Below are 21,092 nucleotides of genomic sequence, written 5' to 3'. Positions count from 1 at the left end.
ATGGACTCAGCCAATTTCGGATATATCCGTCCAATCGCCCAACCCTAACATTCGCCTTCATTTTTTCCCGCTTAACTGTAAAATAACAAACTTTCTATGTGTGTTACAGTATACTCAAACCAAAATCTCATACCAATACATACAGTGGCTGTTAAAAAGCAAAGCCAGTAAACTTGCAAACATGCGATGTAGAGAGCGCTACATTTTCTTAACCGAAGCTGTGATACTCCTGCCTTAATCTCACCCTAAAGGTAGCCATAGATGTCTCTGAAATGTGACACCCCACCCCCCCCACACACACACCCCTCTTCAAGTGAAACAACTGGTACCAGCACTAATTGAAATTTTGCATGCAAAGTGACAATGCCTGGGCCCTCAGCAGCATGGATTAGGGCTTGAATAGAGACAGATTCTTTGTGAAAGCCTACTGTGGCGGTTGGCGTGCAAGCCAGCTCCCTGCATCTGCTCATTGGGTGGACTGAGAAAACACTGGATTGTATACGGTCGCTCGTTTTACCTTTATCTAATCCCATTTCAGAGTCCGCCTCTGTCTATCTTTTGTTACTCTTCCACAAAACATAATGCTTCCATGTTACACTCACATGTCTTATTCCTTACAAAACAATTCCGGTTAAAAAACAACGAGCGGATTAACATATGAAAGCATCTTTACCAAGCTTGGCAGGATTTTCAAAACATTAACAATCATACTGTGCCTTGAACTGCCAGGGTGCCTTACATTGTGTGGAAGGAAGTAGTGCTGAGAGGGTTATGCCAAAATACAAACATATGTAATTCAGAAAATTAAATCCACACAGAAAATGAAAAAAATATTTAAATAGTCAGCTTGGCTAGTGTTTGCAAACTTTTCAACTGAGTGGCCTCCAGAGCTCAACAGAGCGCTGAAGTAATGCAGTACACATTGAAATGCAATCAAATCTGCAAGGCTTTTTTTTTTTTTTTTCAAAACTTCATGCTGTGATCTCATTCTACCCCACTTCACCATCGTCTACTGCGGTTTCTCGTCCCATTATGTTTCTTTCCAAAAGAAAAGGAGACAAAAAAGAAATGTTACATCAAAGCGATCTATCATCGTATTGACCCCGACAACAACTCGCATACGAGTCTGGAGGAGGCTGTTATTGCATCGTGGCAAACAATAATCCCACCAGAAAACGTTTGCAAACTACAAACTGTAATACCACATCAGAAAAAAAGCGGGAGGCAATCGGAAAAGCCAAATGATCTGCCTAGTAAAATTTTATCCCTCTTAACAATACAAGGCTACTAACAATTTTATAGCCAGCGGAGGATGAATTTGAGAATTTCCACTCACTTCTGTTAGTATGGCTGTCAACTTGGCCCTGATGACAATGAATGGGTAAAACTAATGAAGGGATAAATCCACAGTATGTTTTCATAGACGTGTTTGACATAGCTAAGGCTAATTTCCTTGACAGTTCAACCTCCATTAATTTTCAGAAAAGAGGCCCGTCTGCTGCTGCTAAACTAAACCAATAAGACGTGTCATCAATGGCAGCTTGCATTAACGCTAATCAACAATTAAGAGCTGTTCCACATTCCTCAGAATAAATCCAATGCTGTTTGAAAAATGGCTACTGATGAAGGAATGCCATTTATAGTTGTCCAACATGGTAATACTGAGAAGAGATGAGATAGGGAGGGGGGGAGGGGGGGGATTGTAGTAGTCTTGAAAGAGATAACATGTTGAGGAAAAAGGTCACTGCTTCAATCCAAACATGACCATGAAAAGGCAAATATACAGTATTTTAGGGCTTTACATGGTGTGTGCAGTGGTGACACCATTGGTAAAAATGGATACGTGGGACACAGCTGGGATCTTTCTTTTGAATTTGGCCCCTGGTTTCTAATCCTCTAATCCTCTTCAGTATGGTCCGTGCGTGAGTCATTGATTATCTGTAGTACAAATAGCCCTTTCATATGTTTGCGCGACAGGAATCAGGTATGGTAGGAAGAGGAGGAAGTAGGTAGGAATGTGAGAGATGTGACTGTATAAGTACTCCACTATCTTACAAAAGAAAGGATTTTATTTAGCAACCCCCCCCCCCCCCAGTGTACAGTTGTGTCGGCGATCAACCAGCTAATTAATAGTCAACTTAAATATACAGTGCAATAATGTAGTCGGATTGTGCAATATTATCCAGAAGCAACGCTCAACAGTAAAAAATAATAAAAGTATGTGACAATGCCACTTTCCATTAATGAAAAATAACAATGGAAGGTGGTAGCGTCCCGGCACTAAACATGTCAAAACGATCCACTGGAGGGTCCTTTCTGTTGCATGCTGGGATGTTGTTTTTTTTTTCGGATTAGAGCTGCAGTGACCTCTTTTTCAACCCTTTATTTCTCATACGTAAGCCTTACTCGCAACTTCATTGGACAATCAGCTAGGGTGATTCACAGGGTAAAATGGAGGGGGGGTTGGCGACAGGACTAGCTGGTTTCCGAATCAAAAACCAAGCTACGGTGAAACACCACAGACCCAAAGATACAGCAACATGCACGCCGAATTTATAGTTTACACTAAATACCTATATCAATATCACCTTTCTTCATCGAGCTGTAGGTCTACTTCAATACCCTGAAATAACTATTTGGAGAGCTGTACCGATGGCTGTTTGAGGCACTGCACCCTCTCATCTTACAGTTCAGCGTCGCAGTAGCTTTGGACAAATAGTACGTAATAAAAATCGTCCTGTTTTAGAAAAAAAAAAGGCGAAGCGTGGATCTGTTATTTCTGGCATATTTCACATCCTGTGTTTCCCTCACTCTTGGGCAGAATAGCAAGGATAAAATCATAAAATAAATAAGCATTATAACACCAATTAACCCGTCATAATTACAGGATATAAAAGAAAACAATGCAGTTAAAATATATGGGATTGAAATATATACCCATTATGAGATTGGAGTACATATTTTCTAGCAAATATATTTTACATAAATCGCAATATTAGTAAAAGATGTTGGAAATTAAGGTATAATATATGCAGTTTTAAACATGATTGGTTTTATTACACTTGTGAAATGTCCAATAATATGATTTTTGAAAATTAGACAATATATTTTAATATTTTCAAATAAAAATGACTGAATTAAATATATCGTCATTATATATATATCATTGTTCCCTGTATTTGTATGGTGTGGGTTTAGTGCCAAGCCTATGTTGTAAATATTATATTTCAAAATAATTAGGTTTTAAATAAAAAATTTAAAAGTATGACTCAAATTTTATAGCTGAGGCACAAATGTTAAAGCTGCCTGTGTATAATTCAAAGTAGGCCTTCCAGATTGCCTTTTGGGGTCTTGGATATGTAACTGCATACAAAACCATAAACAAGGGGAGTAAGTACTGGTCTGAATAAATACGCATGAGGTTTGTCAAAGTCTACATGGTCCTACATGGGACATGACAGCTCCGTCAACCTTTGCAGGAAAAAACATGAGATGTTGTTACACATGTTTAGATGATTTTTACAGTAAACAAGCGACAAAAGCTTTTTTCTTGTTGTTTTGTTGTTGCTTTATCCCATGGCTACGTCTGGCTAAGTTTTAACCATAGTTTCTGAGCTCCACCTATAATTATGAGGTTTAGTTTAACTGACCAGAGGAAGAAGACATGTTTGTTTTCTGACAGTATCCTCAAAATAGTCTGAATGAATGAATGGGTTGACACTTTTCATTCCTCACTGTGGCAAGTGTCCTCTACGCTGTCACAGGGCAAAGTTCAGCCACACACAAAAATCACAGGCAATTTACAATTTAAAGTACAGAGTGAGACTGTCAAAATTGAAAGGGACAATGGAAAAGAAAAAGAAAAAAAAGTTTCACAATCCCCAAATAATTTTTAGAAGATTAAAGGTCAAATGTCACAATAATACAGTTCCTATCAGATTAAGAGATCCAATAGATAAGAATAGTGTATAAGTGTATAAGACTAGTATACTGGTTACTTTTGAACATCACAGACAGATGACTAAAAAATACATATTTTTTAAGATTATTGTCACCATTCAACCTGTTTCATTGTGCGTTGAGCCACGCTGCCTGTATACTGCCCATTCCCGCAAGCTTTACGTCCTATAATGACCGCATAACGCCCAGACAACTACAATGCACGTGTATGTTCATTGTAAAGCCAAATTTGCATATTTAGTCACAGTAAAAGGTTTAAAGGGACATTCCTAAATTCTCCTTTACGTTTTTATTACCAACTATTTGACAACTGAGACCAATGACACACCTCCACGGACACAGGACGTGTCTGATTCACCTACCTGATTGAGATTTGTCTAAACTGGGGTGAAAAAAAAGGGGAAAAAAACCGCATTTTTTTTCACTCCGTTATTAACGTTATTAACGCTGATCAGCATCCGCGTAATACCTGCGGGGATGCTGCGGGAGCATGTTTCTATGTCCCACCATCATCATCCCTCCTCTGCCTGTTGTTTTAAAACTGACTCCACATTTAAAAGCACCATGGTAAAAAAAACAAAAAAAACACATGAATATATATTAAACGGAGCTGAAAAGTGATTAATGTAAGGTTAGCCATTTAAATAAGCAGCGCGTAATGGTTACATTGACGCGCTTTGTCTGAAACTCAGAGCCGGCAAAAAAGGATGCGGCTTTCGGGATGAAAACATTTGCTTACCTTCAACAGCTATTACGGCCGGTATGCTCCATAATATCCATAGAATATCCATTATTGGTCACTTAAAGGGCCCAGACATTCAAATAAAATGCGCCCCGAAAGCCATTGACAGCGAAAGGCAGCGAGGGGACAGACGGTCCTTCTCCTCCGATAGAGCGATCTCACATAGCACAGAAAACCAACTCAAATCTGAACCAAGTTTGGGCGAGACCAAAAAAACCGCAGACAGAGGGGAGCACCGAGCGACACAGAAACACAGGTAAGCGTTTCAAGCGGTACAGCAATCAACTCTCTCTACCACAGAAGACTAATAAGAAGTTTACTTGTGTAATTTGTGGCAAAAGGTTTGAATTATTTTAATATGTTGATGCAGCGGCTCCTCGAGAGGGTTTGTCATCCCCTTCAGAGCGACTTTAATTTATCCTGCTGTCAATCATCGAGAGAAGGGCCAGCCATACCTAGCGATAATTAAGTGTTTTGGGAGCATGTGGGGCATTTATAAAAGATGGAGCAACTTATTCTCACTGCCACACCGGCCGAAATGGAAATACTGGGTGTGCTTTTATTTTATCATACGTGGCTTAAACGTGGCTGTGGGTTAAACTATGAGGCTGCTTTTTGGGCCATTAGAGAAGTCCTGGAGCTGTAACAGGTGACGGACACGGAGACAAGTTTAAGTAAGTTCAATATGATCTTTTACATTTTTGCTTCCAGTATCCAAAGTTCAATTGGTTTCAATGTTACAATTTAACATTAGCATGGCCACCAGGCTGTGTGTTTTCTCTCTCTCCCTCTTTCTCTCTCTCTCTCTCTTTCTCTCTTTCTCTCTCTCTCTCTTTCTCTCTCTTAGAAAAATGATGCACACATGTAAAATGAGTGTGTAAATATTCGTATTTTTATGACAATAATATACTATTACAAAATACTATTATTGATACTTTTATTTACTTTTGTTCAATTTTTTAACAACTTACATGTATAATGTTAGGAAATGATTGATTGATTATTATATATACCCAATTAATTGATTTTTTTAAACTACAGTTTTAGCCTTTAACATACTAGACATGAGTTCAACCTTAATTTATCAATAGTGTGGCATGCAATAAAAGTTCATTGTGTCACTCATGCAAGTAATAAGGCATAGGTCTTATTGTAAATATTTAGATTACTGTTATAGGATGGAAACTGCTTCAAAACTGCCATGTAGGCTTTGTAAATGAGTATAAAGCCTTTTCCTTTCCTTCCAGTTGTTTGAATGCAGTTTAAACAGAGGTAAGGGTGCACTGGGTTAAAGAAAAATACAATAAAAACATAAAACAGGGTGTGTAAAAATACAAAATAAATAAATATTGGATTGCTTGTGTAGCTTTTATACAAATGTTACAACTTTTTTCACCACTACAGCTTGAACTAAGTTTCTTCTTCCCATAAACTAAATGCTACCAGACTGAAGTCTGCTTTTCTCTCAGCTAGACTGTAGGCCATTAAGACTAGCTGTGGGAAATGGTTATAGTCATGGCACTCTATGCTGCTGTAAAATAATGCAGTCTGATATTAGGGTGACGTCTGACAAATATGAAAAAGCCTGAATATAGCAGTCTGCAGTGTATTGAGCTCACTTCATAAGCTCACTTCATAACAGCCAATGTGTGACTAAGGTATTGTTAGTTCAACTCAATGACTTTGTAAAATGTAATATATATGGGTGCGTGTGGGAGTGCTAACATGTGTTTTTTATGTGGGCTACTAAATGTTTATATCTAAATGGGGTGTGTGTGTGTGTGGGGGGGGGGGGCTTATAACATGAAAATGAATTCAAATCTAACAGTAAAGGGGTAGTCAATAATTATTGGCTGCATTGATTCTTCCTTGCATAGCAAACAATGTTGACATTTACATATGTATGGCTGTTACATTATGATTTTCTTTTTTTATTCATTTATTTATCTGATCAGTCAAGCAGGAGGCGTTTTAAAAATATATGTTGTTGCAGCTTAACTCAGACCAGCTAACGATCCTCCATGCATCACATGGAGGGCATCATGTGATTGAACAGGCCTAGCTGTCCATTAGGTAGACCTCAACAGCAGTTATTTTCCAATCACCGAGCCAAAGCACCAACGTCAAACGGTCAAAGTGAAATGTTACTTCCTCCAGAATGCAAAACTTTCCTTCCTTCGGCATAAATCATCATAAAACCATAATCAGTTGATGTCATGTTGGCTTAAAGTACTTTAGGACTTCAAAACAAGCCACTATTAATCTTCTGAAATAATTAAAATATATAGTTGTGTTTGCATACGTTTGATTTAAGTTGGCCTGTTAGTGTCTGGCAAAAGCGTTACTGGCAATCATTTTTTCAACAATCAATAAAAACGCTCCATGTAAAATAAATATGCATATTAATAGTCATAACACTTTTAAATTTTATTACTTTTCTGCTGCTTTAATGGTTTTACTCTTTTTGCCAGCAGATCCAAGTTGTCATTGACGGTTGGCATAAAATGACATGACAATTTATTGTTCATCTTGAAAGCCATATTTCAGAAATTTCCTAAGAGTAGTATAAAAGTGTTTTTCCTGCTCCAGAAGCTGGTGGTAAAAAAATCCCAGTATTCTTATATACACAGCCATGATGGGCAGAGAATAAAACCCAGACTGCATTTTATATGACATGATGACAGGCATGGAGACAGATGCCATAGGGACACACTGAAGCAGCAGCAGAAATTACAGGTAGGCTTTTCCAAAAGAAATACAGATTCATTTAAAGACAGAGCGATGACATGCATGGGAGGATACCCACAGAGAAAGCATGATAAAAAAAAATTCCAGCATACACAAACTTGTCAAATTATTTTTTTTATATGAGGAAAAAGATGGACGCCCAGGGAGAGGTTTAAAAAAAAAAAAAAAAAAAAGAAAAAGCTGACTTGCAGCTGTGCTCATCTGGATTTATAGTATACAAGAAAATGGGTAAACATGCCTCATGGCTGGGAGGTATTAAGTCACTAAAGCTGGCTCAGAAACAGGAATTTAGAAACAATTATTTGTCATCAAACATGCCTTTCCTATTATGTGCCGTAGCGCTGTAGGTATGCAGCAGGACTCCATGGGTTAAATGAGCCAGGCTGATTTATATGCTTCCACTGAGTTGGACTGTATTGATTCCGGGTCACTTGACTGGCTGACTTCAGATCGTGTTCAGGTGACTACAACACAGATGGAACAAAATGGCAAGGCACTGAGAAAGCAGCTTTCCCCCTTTTTTCGATAATGAGTTCCATACAAGCTCAATATTGACTTGAGCCAGAAGAGAAGTGAAAGATGTTGAAGAAATTATATTAATACTGCTCTAATATTGCCCGCAGAGATATTTCTGCCACGCTACGTTAAAATGGCAGCATAGTAATAAAATATGTGTAATGCAAAGCAGAAGAAGTTTGAATGTGGCATAAATCCTCTCATATTCCTGTATGACTCTACGATCCAACATAAGCAAAACATGCAGTGCTGTAGCGTATAACACAGCATAATCAAACGGAGCTGTTTTACTGTAAAATTTACCACGGAAGACAAAACATACCCGTATAACACATGCAGCCAATGACTTGTTAAATTACCTCCTAATACTGCATGAGGTGTAATGATTGAGTAATGCTTGAAAAATGGAAGCATGTAGATCACTTGTATAATCACTGAATACATGATGTGCTGCAGACTGTGAAGTAAAACCACACCACTGCAGTAATATCATTGTTTACTACTATTTCTACTACTTGTTTGTTTAATAATATTTAGCCTCTTTTAAAAAAGCACCATATCATGATTTTTTCCTTTTTTCTTTGTTTCTACAAATAAATAAAGATTAATGATGGTGATGATAGATGTATTCATATTGTAGTATAATAGTAGTATAATTCACCAAAAAATGTTTTTTTACAGTAATTATGGCATTGATTCAAAACATAATTAACATAATTAATTTGTCTAATGATTTATGTTGTTATTCACATCCTGGCTTCACTGTATATTGATTACATTTTATTTAGAAACAATTACACACACAGTAATTAGATATTAGACACACATTTGGATTTTGCTGAAAGTGAGTGCAATAAATGAAATATAGATTATATATATTTTTAATGAAAAATAACAATAAAACAAACTATAAATATTTGATTTTAAAAAATTGCATGGAAAAGATTGTAATCTGTAATTCTAAGTGATATTCCCAGGACGGATGCTTATATTGTTTTTAAATCAAAGTTGTAAATATATAATTGACATATCTTCTATTTTGGTTTATATTTTATATTATAAAAGCCTTAAAGTAGTATTCAAAGATTAATTCCTATTATTTTAGCAATATTTAAATTAAATTAGTGCAATCAAAGAAGTTTAATTAATCAGAAATGTGTTTTTAATTCAATAATAAATCCTATGAATAGATGTGCATATTGGCATTTACTATACGAACGGATATGGATGGAAATATATGGAAATGAATGTATGCTGAATAGAACTACACACGAAATATACAGTCATTTATAATTCAACGCTTTCCTTTTATTTCATCCTGCACATAGTTGAAGGAAGTGTTGACTGCAGAAGTCTAGGAGGTGTACCACCTGCAGAAACACTGAAGAAATACACTATTTAAAGGTTTAGGTTTAGTATGAGAGGAAGACAAAAGTGGTACATTGAGTTTGTAAAGCTGTGTTATATCTCATTGCATCAACACTGCCACCCAGAGTTTAAACGCTGTACATTCCTGCTTCTCTCATCAGCTTTATTGTTGAAGATGCTGGAAATTTACCACAAAGCTGAGATTATTCAGATCAATACTCTGCCTGAGTTGAGCTCAAGGTGAACCCAAAGTGCATATTTTCATAATATCTACCGAGCAATGCGAGTTTTCGTCTCCTGCAAATTGAAAACCTATTCTCTATGCACATGAATTACATTTTAAAATCAAATAGAATAAATAACTCAGTTTTCTTAACACAAGGATACATTTTTTCTTTTTTCACATAAACTAAAAAGCACACTTTAATTGATTTATACACTTTTATTTTGAACCTTGAGAATAAACGAGATGCATTGGTAATTCTAATTTTGAGTTAAGCGTCTATAAAAGAGCTGATATGGCTTTGTGGCAGTGTTTACTTTACATAGAGAAAACAAAAAGTAACTGATGGGGGCAAAATGTGTTGATCATATAACTTATATAAGATTTGCTGGCGTAGTGTTGTTTTTTTATTTCACATTTTAATTACCATACATGTTTTATCTGTGTATCATATCAAATCTATTGACAATTATTCACCAAAATAATTTGAAGTTTGATTTTTTTTATATTTTATTAATGCCCCCAGCCCATCACTGAATCCTATTATTTGAAGTGAAACACACGCTATTGTGTTCCGGGGGCGGATGAAGTGAGGTTTCAGAGGGTGAGAGTGAGTTTCTGCAGTTCGTAAACCATTCTTATCCTTTGGAATATTTAGTTTGAACTTAAGCCCATTCAAAAAAGGACCACTCCGGGGCTGGAATCGATTTCACCTTGAGCCTGAGAGGGGCTTACGGTGAAGTATTGCACCCGGTCGGCATCAGCAGCTGGATAAAGAGCGAAGGAAATAAAGTGGCCTGCTCTCCATAAAAGTTGGTGTGTGATCCCTGACCTTGAGCTGAGAAAGTGCCACGGATTCCTCTAATCTAGAGAGACCTTCTGCATGTGGATTAACCTCAGCTGAGGCCACGTTTTTACAGGCGGGCAGAGTAAGAGTCGGCTGGATTGAACTCTAGAGAGGAACCAAAACCAAACTTGGGATAATTCAGGGTGTTTTTTTTTTTGTTTTTTTTAAATGTGTTGTTTATTTATTTACCTTATTGGAGAAGTTTGTCTTTACCGACATTCTTCTTCTGCTAAATTAAATGGGGAAGTTCCACAGAGGACACAAAGACATTCTCAGTTGTGTTGAAAAGGAAATATTTATACAGGAGCTGGAAAGAAAAGATGAGTTCACCGCTTATCTTTCATGAGTACACTACCTCCCACACTCCACTCTACTCCACACCCACCACCTTCCCAGCGTATTGGTTTACCCCTGCCAAAAATTTAATTCAATCCCACTAAGTTGCTCCGGCTTTAATTAAATAGACCAAAAGCCTTGGCAGGGTTTAATTTACTTTCTTGTTAAGTGAACTTTACAGACATGGGAGAACTTTCACCGGTATACTGCTGGGACCTGAGAGGAGAGGAGATGCAAGCACTGAACTTCTACTGGAGAATTAAATCAATTTTCAAGCACTGACATGTTTTACCTGACAAATGAGTTAAGGTGAGACTGAACTCAGGGTCTTCTTTGCTTTATGGCGGGCTACCTGCTTTCACGATAGGTAAAAGGAAATATGTTTGAATGGTGCATGCCTGTCGGAGGGCAGACAACACTTTTTATCATCATAATAAATCTTAGCACTATTGCTATAAAACAGGAGCCCAGTAAAAAGTGATTCAGCTGACAGTCATGATGAAATGAATGCCTTGATAAAATGGCAGTCATCAATCATGGCCTTGGTTTTGGATGCTAACATCCCCTCTAAGCTCTCTACTAATTGATATGAACCGTTCACATAAATCAGCCTCTGTGTGTTGATGCTGTGTACTGTTGTCGCAGTGGTTTGCATTTCTGAACCAAAGATAAATGGTTCCCATAACGCAGCCGAGCCTTAGGCTACATGTGTTGAAGTCATTCTCCTAAAATGTGAATAGTTTGTTATTATAATTTTTGAAATAGAATATGTGTTATACTTATTTTTTGCTTTGGGTTCACTTCTATCTTCACTGCTTAAAACCCGTATGCATAGCTGTGGGACGTTTCAGGAATAGCTGGTTGCAGATAAGCTCAGTGTTCAAACACTATTTGAAATAATCATCAGCAGACATTTCTAGAGGGAGTTTTTAGACTCACACTGATCTAAGCTGTTAGATATACTGCTTTCTCTTATGGGACTAAATAAATAGTCTTTAATTGGATCCAAGAAGAAAAACTATAGTAACATGATAATATATGGATATTTTGAGTTTAATCGAATGAGAGTATCAAATTAAAAAGTCATGAAAACATCTTCATGAATGTATGACTGAAAATAAAAATCATTTTCTTGCCCTTAAACATATGAGTGGACGTCCTTGTACACAATAGCATATATCCTGTAGTATAATATTTGTTATTTGTATTTATGTTCTTAAATAACCCTTAATTATTTCTTACTTTTCTTTACTTATGTGTTGAGCATTGAGATGAAAATTGGTTCCCTGCTAAAATACACTATGAATAAAATATTGGTGTGTCAAGTAGTTAATAGTAAATCAACAAAAAAAAGTATTTTGCAATTATTTTGATAACTGACAATAATATTTTAGGCTTTTTTTTTTCTTAAGCAAAAATGTATTTTTTCCATCTCCCCTCAAATATGAATAGTTCTGGTTTTCTTTGTCTTTGTCATTTTGGTTTTTCTTCATGCAAAAACCAGACGTGAAGATGTTGCCATGAGCTCTTGGAACTTGCAATTTTTCTATTTCCTGACATTTCTTTGACCAAACCATCAAGAAAAATCATAAATCAAATAATAATCATCAGTCACAGCCATACAAAAAAAATGTTTGACATATCTCATCTCATCATGTGAATTATATAATTAAGCAGTAAATAAATCATCACCTCATACATAATCTTAAATGTGTCCCTATAAATATATGGAATTACACATTTCATTTAGATTGTTGTGAATAAATCACTTGACACCAAAGCTGAATTCCTACATGTCTTCAGCCTTCCTTCACAGTGTTACTCCTCCTTATCTGTTTTCTTGTCTTTCCATCTAGAGTGTCGGCCATCATAGAGCAACAGATGGAGGTGCACAACAGGATATTACCACTAAGAGGATTCCTCTTTCCTTGCCTGTCACTCTGGACTTTTTTTTTTTGAGGGAACAGACTCTTTCATCGTGACCCAGCTCGACTGGCTTATTGGAACTGGTGTAGAGTTGTTGGTTAAGCCCTCTGAAAAACCCGCCACTACCCATGTTGACCCGCTTGGCAAACAGAAATCCCTGACCGAGTCCGCTGAGAAAGACGTTAAAATAAGTAACCAGGTGGGATTAGAAAGTCCTCGTAGTGTCTTTGCGTCTCTGAACTTTGACCTTTCAGTCAGAACTGAGAGGTATGTGCCAGCTCTCAGACTGTGAATGGCCCGGTGTCAAGTTTACTCACTGGTGCTGTAGTAATGCCCTCACAGGAGGCAGTGTGTGCCTCCTCATGCAGGAAGCTCTTAGGATTTCATTTGCGGCCGGGGATTAGATTATGTTGATTTGTTTTAACACAAACAACAATTTTGCAGATAGAGTTAAAGATAATTTTGCTACTTACAAAGATTTGAGTGAATTAAGTAAAAAAATCTATTTAATCATATATGTCCCACCGTATCTGGAGATGAGTTATGTTTCCCAATAATAGTTATGGAGACCATCTTCAATATTTTTACACTACCACAGTCTTTAAACTTCATGACAACTGAATACAGAATAGAAATGATTATGCGCATTCATTTATTGGAAGCATTTTAATATTTGGTAATAAGCGCATAAGTAGTTGCAGGGTTATTAAAAAAGTAACGGCTGTGTGAGCAAAAAGTAAGCAACAGTGAGCAAGATTTCAGACACTAGCTAATCATCATTTTACCAATCATCACCTTCAGCTGTAAAATTGTGTAACGCTAGGTCTTTTCATCTGTGGAACATTGCATTTTGGGATTGTTAGCAGAAAATAGCACACATGCTGCAGACACTACCTTTTTTCTTTCCATTGTGGAATATTTGAGGGAACTATACAGTGGACATAAATGTAATGCCCTTTATAGTAAAAACGGAGTGATCTCGGACACAGCAATCGTAACATTTGATGAGGTTGTAATAAGTTCAAGTAAATAATAGTTTGAGGTTGTGTTGAGTTACACTGTGATGCAGTTGAACTCCTATTTCTGTGTTTTACATTGACACTTTTGTCTGTATGATGGAGGTTAGTTGTGGTTGTTTGTTGTATCATAATGTCCAAAACATCTTAATAATGGTCTTTAAATAGATTCAGATGCGTAAATTATAGAGGATGCACTTTTTTTGTCAGACTATACAGAAGGAGTGCTCAGTTCTTGGAAATATGAGACTTCATGGAAAGCTAAAAAGATTCAGGGCAGCAACTTGATTCCTTCTATAAATTTGACTGTGCCAATGCAGTTCAGAGAATTGCTCCCTTCCTGCGGTTGTAAAAAGCTTGCTTATCCTTGTAGTATGGCTATCTCTATGTGCTGCCTTCACACACACACACACACACACACACACACACACACACACAAAATGAAACTTCCTGGCCACAGTTTACATAAGGGTTGTGTTTGCTTAATTTATGTTTCATATGAAGGAATCAAGTTGCCATCCTTCATGTTTTTGACTTTCAATGCACCTGTTGTATAAATTGATAGCAGTCATGATGGTAGTCTATTAAGCTTTTCTTTGATTGTTTAGTACATCAACATGTTTGCGGGGAATGTATTTTTTATGTTTTTTCAAATTGTATTGCTATTTAATGGCTCTGTTTTACATTGACATATATTTTATGAGGAGTTATTCAATATACTGCTGGGGTTTTGCCGGTATTGCTGCTTTTGAGTTTTTGTGTTCACATTAGAAATGAAACAATTTATTCAGAGTAGTGTAGTAATTCACACTATCACAGGAGTGGGGTTTTTTTTTACAGTTGTTTCCAATTTAATTTGAGCATTTTATAAGAGAAATGTCGACTCTCTGAATCCATTAGTATATTACTCGAATGTCTTAACGTCAATATTGTTCAAGCCGTGTTGTGGAAGTGATTTTATATGAGGATTGGACTATAAAGGCAACTGAAGGTATTTCACACGTGCACCGTTCAATAAAGATCTAATAAAAATCCTGCAGTCATTTAATGACTTCATGGGATCTGGATTTAGATGCTTTCACTGTTGGAAAGCATAAAAATGGTTAATTTAACCTGGTTGCTGCTCTGAGGGATATTACCTCTTTATTGTATTTCCTTTGTATTTAACCTCAACCCTGAGAGGAAAGAGGGAGAGAAACTGGGGATCTCCAGGGGGATCCAATTATATTTTCTTCCGTGTTCATTGCAATATAATGACTTTGTAACAGAATCTCTTTCTTACTGCTATTCATTGTTTTCTTTTTCTTTTTTTTATATCAGTAGACTTAGAGGAAGTAGTGAGTTTATTTTTCTCTGGGATCCTTTCTCTGACACTTTATTGGACAATCTGAAAATTTTATTTTAATGAAAAATATAACAGGCTAAGAGGTATTAAAAAAACATGATGTATATTAAGGTAAGGCATTATACGACTTAAAACAGACATTGTAATTCAGAGGTGAACGTTTTTCCTACAGATCACAGATCATGTTGAGGTCAGCCATAAAGTTTCATACAGTCAAGCCATGAAGTTTCAAGCAATCAGCATGAACAGACATGGTAGCTTTCCAAGTCCAATAGCTTGTGGCTAGAATTTTTCTTTGCAGACAAGCACAAAATTTGTCATTACCACCCACAATTTTTCTGGAGGCTGAAGAATCCCAGATGACATTCAGCTGAGTTAATTTACCAGCTGATGAAAGACTGTCATTTTTAAAATATGATTATAAAGTGTTTTGAAGAGGGTGAGGGTTAGAAGATGAATTTAAAATATGAGTTAAACGTTTGTTGGACTCAAAACATGTTTGTGGCCGAACATCCTGTTTGTTTGTTTGATCAAACGTAACAGAGTGTTTGTATTAACTTATATTTGCTGGGGCGAGCATGTTGTCCTTTATGTCCGTGTCCATGCATCATGCTCATGTATGTGTCAGCATGCAAGAAAGAGTCCAAGTGCCTCTTCATGTAAACGTCTGTGTGTGGAGAGGAAACAGAGGGAGTTAAAACTGCAGAGGAGAGTGAGGAAATAGAGCAGAAGAATACGGCACTGACATAAAGAAATCCTGCCTTAAGATGTGTGAGGGCTGCAAAGAGCAGAGCGGAGCATCTAGAGGTCGTTCCCATGGCAACCTTTGCCCGCGGAGATCATTGACCCTCCCGCCCTGCAGTACAAGCGGAGCGCAGATTGTAGGTCACATATGGCACCAGCGATCCAATCACGCCTAATCTGGCTTGACTTGTGGGTCATAACTTATACTGGAAAGCTTGGTTGTGGCTTATCTCATCGGTAGGCTCAACGGTACGATAATGGCCGTGTTTATGGCAAGTTGATGAACTGACCCATTAAATGTGTATGTCAACAAATGTATGTTTTATATATGTATGGGGAGGAGCAAAAATAGCCCAGCAGTGTATGATACCCTTCTAAGCATTAAGCCTCCTTCATAAAAAATGTATAGATGACTTCCTTTCTCAAAGTACAAACATTATTCACCTCATTTATTCTAATCATTGGCAAATCTCTTTATAAAAATATACTACTATATTAAAAAAGATATGTATAATTTAAACTCTTTGGGTGAATGGCATGATCCAAACTGAAGTTAAAAAATTTAAAAACAACAATCAACAATTGTTTTTGTTTTTTTTTTAATTTCAGTTGTCACATTTTCATGTTTAAAAATGTTATAAACGATCACTTATATAACTATAGAAAATGTTATTTAATTCTATGATGCATTAGCAATTTGTAATACTATAACTGCTTTAAAAAACTCAACCTTCATTTTCCTTCAAATGTTAACGTACTTGTATTTTTATGTCAATATTTATATGTTTAACCCAATATTTGTAAAACTGAGGATGAATTTAGAATTGAGAGGTTAAAGCTGCATAAAGAGTATTATCAACACTAATCACAAACATAAAGCATTATGAAAATCCACTGCAATTACAGCTGGGATCTAAACAGAAGTAACATATCATTTTTCATAGCAGACTTCTGCACTTTATTTTGAAATCTTGCTAGGGAGGAATTCTCATGAAATTAGGACAAACTGTGAAGTTTCAAACTAATGTTGCGTATGTTTTTGAGCCAGGACCCCAGACAGGACATCGGGGTTGATTAATGCCAACACGTTAGTATAATATTAAAGTTCTGTCTGTTTTATATAGCAATATAATGAAAAAATAATTTTATATATAAAATGTACCTTCCCTCTGATGAAAAGGGAAACTGGAGATCTTATAATGTCCCCATAGGCAGATGTAACTTTAGAAACCAACTTCACACAGAGTCATCTGTGCGAGGAACTCTGGGGGAGGCACTCTATCCAGGATGTAAGACTGAGAGGCCGGCGGCCATGCAGCTGAAACACAGATATGATTTGAATGATTTATACGCCATGTTTTTGGAGTATTGGGATAGCGAGGATAGGCAACCTCAGAGGGGCCTTATAGTTTTATGTGTCTTTTGTAAAAAGGTTTCCAGATACACACAAACATCAAAGTGAGAGCTTAATACTGTACAAGCTTTTATTTTCAGAGGTTCAGAGAGCTGTTAAATCCTATTTTGGATCAAGTCTGCGTCATAGTCTGGATCATTTAAATTCTTAACACTCAGTTATGCATTAATAAAACCTCCATTTGTATGTGGAAAAAAAGAAGAAAAAAAACAATTTTCTGCATGCACGGTACAGAGAGAAGTATTCTTTTTTTTCACTGGACGTGTAATTCTCACAAACTCTCGTGCTTGGGCTTGGCGTGCACGTTACTGCTGCACACTGATAAAAAACACTGAGTCCATTCTGGAGGTACAATAATAAAGCTGTGGGAGATGGAAGCCTCTGTGAAAGCTTCTCAGTGGAATATAAATATTTCATGCGTGTAAATTCAGACACTAGTTGTGGACGACAGGAATGACTATCGTCCAACATTTACAATCTTTTCTTTGTTTTCATGATTTTTTTTTTTTTTCTTGCCCAGGTGTCAGCTGGTGATCCTAAACAAGGCACCACCTTGTGTAAGAGCGCAGTTTCAATCTGATAGAAAACAGCTCCTGATCTCTGACAGTTTCTCTTCGCTCCATCACTGCCCCGTGGCTGCCGATTTCATGAGTGAGCTGGTAATAATCACGGGTGACTGGATTCTCACCTTTTTGTGTGAGATCTATAAGTGAAGGTGCAGCTTTACTTGTGAGGTCTTCGGTGGATATATGGAAATGTTTGTGATCTGAAGTCAGAAGAATCTTTGCATCTGCTTCTCATTGCTTTATCAGCCGCTTCCAGGTTAAAGTAAATACAGATTACATTATATAGAATTGTAGTAATTATTTAATATTAGATGTAACAATTCAGTTTGCAAATATTTTTGTTGAAAGTTGGCAAATGTGTTGGATCTCTTTAAATACACTGAAGAGACTAAAATTCAAATGGTGAGACTATAGGTGAAAATATAATTTTACACATCTTGAAATATTCAAGAAAATCACTTGCAGGTGTTAATAAAATTATTCAATGTCTGCAGTCTGGAATGAAGCAGTACTTTACTTAAATATATATGTATATTATGTATTTTTCTTGTGGCGAAGTATCTCTGGAGTAATTGAAAATGCATTACATTTTATTCCAGTGATTTAATGAATGCAGATTTATCTGTGGAATGTATTTTTAATGTAATTCAACATGATTCAGTGGATACTTTTATCCATTTCCCTACACTGCTGTAGATTTGTAGTATCTAGCTCCATGTGGGAATTAAACATGTAATTTTTTTTTTCTGCAGTGTTAGTGTCTGTACCACAGAGCTCCACAGTGCCACATGACCAAAACTATACAAACGCCACGTCTCCTCCTCCTCCTCACATTCAGCCCCAGTTTTTCCTTCAGTTGAAGCTACTATTCTCTCCAGGCTTGACGTCTGCCTACACAAGAATAACTCATACTGTACACCACCCACAAAAAAAAAGAAAACAACAGAACTGTCTCACTTCATCTCCCTCAAACTCTTTCAACCACTCACCTCATTTATGCTTCAGTCGTTTCATTGAGCTGATATAACTTAACTCATTTGAATAAGTGAAATTATAACTCAGGATATAATGATGATGCACAATCTCCACAGTGTATTATATGTCCTAAAAAATAAAAAAATAAAACACTAAAGTGGTTAAAAATAGTAATAAGTTGACAGTTTTCACAATTATTTAATTCATTAAATTATAAACTTTGTAATAATCTCGTGTTTCAGAGAGACAGTGAACAAAGACTTGAATACTTTATAACGTGTACCGGATATAAAACTTTAAATACTTAATGAGTAAAAAAGATATTTAAAATTTTTCTGTGATTATCAACTTTATATAATTGTTTATCTGCCTATTCAAATATGTATTCTTGGTTAATCACTAAATTGATCCAAGTAGTAGTTGACTCCAAGTAGTTTGGTAATTTTTTGAAAATATATTATATTCTTAATCATTAACTTTTTTTTGAAGCCTGCTTAATTGGCACAATGCTTCTGTGCAGGCCAGACTGTATACATTGAAGGTTAAGTTTCTGAATTCTACCTTAAATTAAAATTAAATAATTAAAATAATGTAGCAGTGCTTTCAGTAGCCATCAGGTTTGGCCATAACATGTCAGTCTAGACAGTTTCTAGCTCTCATGTTGTCCTTCTGAACTCCGCCTCTGCGGCTGTATCTTTAAAATGTCTTCAAGGTTCACCGAGCTTGATGGAACTTTCTGGTACAGTCAAGTGCACACAGCGTGAGTGATCAGGCCTCTTCTTGTTACTGAATCATGCAATGTTCAACCTCTCAGACTGCTTGTTTTAGGGAAGCAGCCCGCCCCTCCTGGGCGCAAAGAAGAGAGGTACGTCTGGAAGAAGAAAGAAGAAAAAGGTGACAAGAGCAAAACTCTGATGCTAATGCAATCTGAAATGGCCTGTAATGCCCCGTTTCTAAATTGGAAAAATTGACCTTCCTCGGAGAGGTGACACAAGCCTGCACTCCGAGACGTTTCAGGGGCTAAGTAGAGGTTTCGGAGCAAGCTGCAGCAGAGCCTGGAGGCCAAGCAAATATTTCATGAGTAATTTAATATCTGGAACATGAGAGCGCACTCCACTCAGGATGCCGGCCCGGATATAGACAATGATCTGGGAAGAAGGAGGGGGGGAAAGGCAAAAGGGCAGACCAATGAGTAGTTAATTCTGTACATCAACTTTCCTCAGAGGCTGCTCAAGTGATAAAGCACAACCAACACCTTTAAAGATTCAGACCATCGCCTGTAGCTACCACATCCACCATCCAGTGTTTGCTGCAGCTGACTGAACCTTGTATAAACCACCAGACATTAAAAAGTTATTTTAATATTTTCTTCAACCACCAAAAATTAATTTACTGTAACAGCAGGAAAATCACCAAAGACTCTAGCAAAACACATAGCAATAAAGTTTTCAATGAGACTGCTCACTCGAAAGGAAAAGAAACCACAAGGTTTTCTTCTTGTGTGCATGAAGCAACCTTACTTTGCCTTCCACACACACAGATGCATTACTGTATGTTCTGAGTGAGAAGCTTTTATTACGATGAAGCGCCAGACTAAAATCCTGAATCCTATATCCGTTCATAAAATACTGCACATCCATGCTTCCACCTAGCTTCATTGCTAACCAGCCAACTGAACACTGCAGCAGCTTTTAAGTTGTTGGTTTTTTGTTTTTTTCTTCTAAGCTTTTTGGGGATATTGCTTCATTAAAAAAACATGAAAAATAAATGCTTGTCCTGGCCAGGTTTTTAAAGCTTCACTCAAGGCAGAGAGTGACAGGGACTGAGATACTGCCAGCATCATCTCTACACACTCTTCTCATGGCAAACATTTGGATTTGTCACAGCAGGAAAAGCACAGGTGTGGTGAATAACATTAATGAAACAGTCGTTATCAATTCAGTCAAGTCATTCCACCTGTGTTTTTCCTGCAAGTGAAAAAAATCTGCATTGAAGTAAATCAATAAGGAAACATGCATTCATCCAGGCCAGACTAAGACTCCATGGTATTTAAATGACCATGTGTCTGATCAATTTTGACACTTCTAGGACCCAATATTTGTGTGTGTTATTTGTTGAAAAGAAACATAAAGCACTGTATGTATTAACTTCTATCTTTTGTGCATCTATTACATTGTAGTGTTAAATGAAGCCGTGGCATCATCAAGCATAGCTTGAATAAAATACTTCATAGACATTAATGGAATTTGTTACGGGAATAATGTTGAAAATATAAACTTATTGGATGGCAGATAAAATTCTTAGCACATTTTAATACAGGGCAAACGTATTCAGGTGGGTGCCAAGTCACAAAAGGGATTTTGACT

General features: G+C 36.7%; 1 protein-coding gene across 1 annotated transcript in view; it reads right to left on the bottom strand.

Annotated features, from left to right (window-relative positions):
• Positions 1–4,832, bottom strand: part of ephb2b (eph receptor B2b) — a 124,191-nt gene extending 119,359 nt beyond the window's left edge. Inside the window, exon 1 of the mRNA XM_053315213.1 lies at positions 4,700–4,832. Coding sequence (XP_053171188.1) covers positions 4,700–4,751 — 52 coding nt within the window. The 5' untranslated portion in view covers positions 4,752–4,832. The remainder of the gene's footprint in view (positions 1–4,699) is intronic.
• Between the last annotated feature and the right edge of the window lie 16,260 nt (positions 4,833–21,092).

Source organism: Scomber japonicus, chromosome 3, assembly GCF_027409825.1.
Source record: "Scomber japonicus isolate fScoJap1 chromosome 3, fScoJap1.pri, whole genome shotgun sequence".
Classification (NCBI taxonomy): domain Eukaryota; kingdom Metazoa; phylum Chordata; class Actinopteri; order Scombriformes; family Scombridae; genus Scomber; species Scomber japonicus.
Note: the sequence above shows the minus strand (reverse complement) of the source record. Positions and strands in the feature narration are given on the sequence as shown.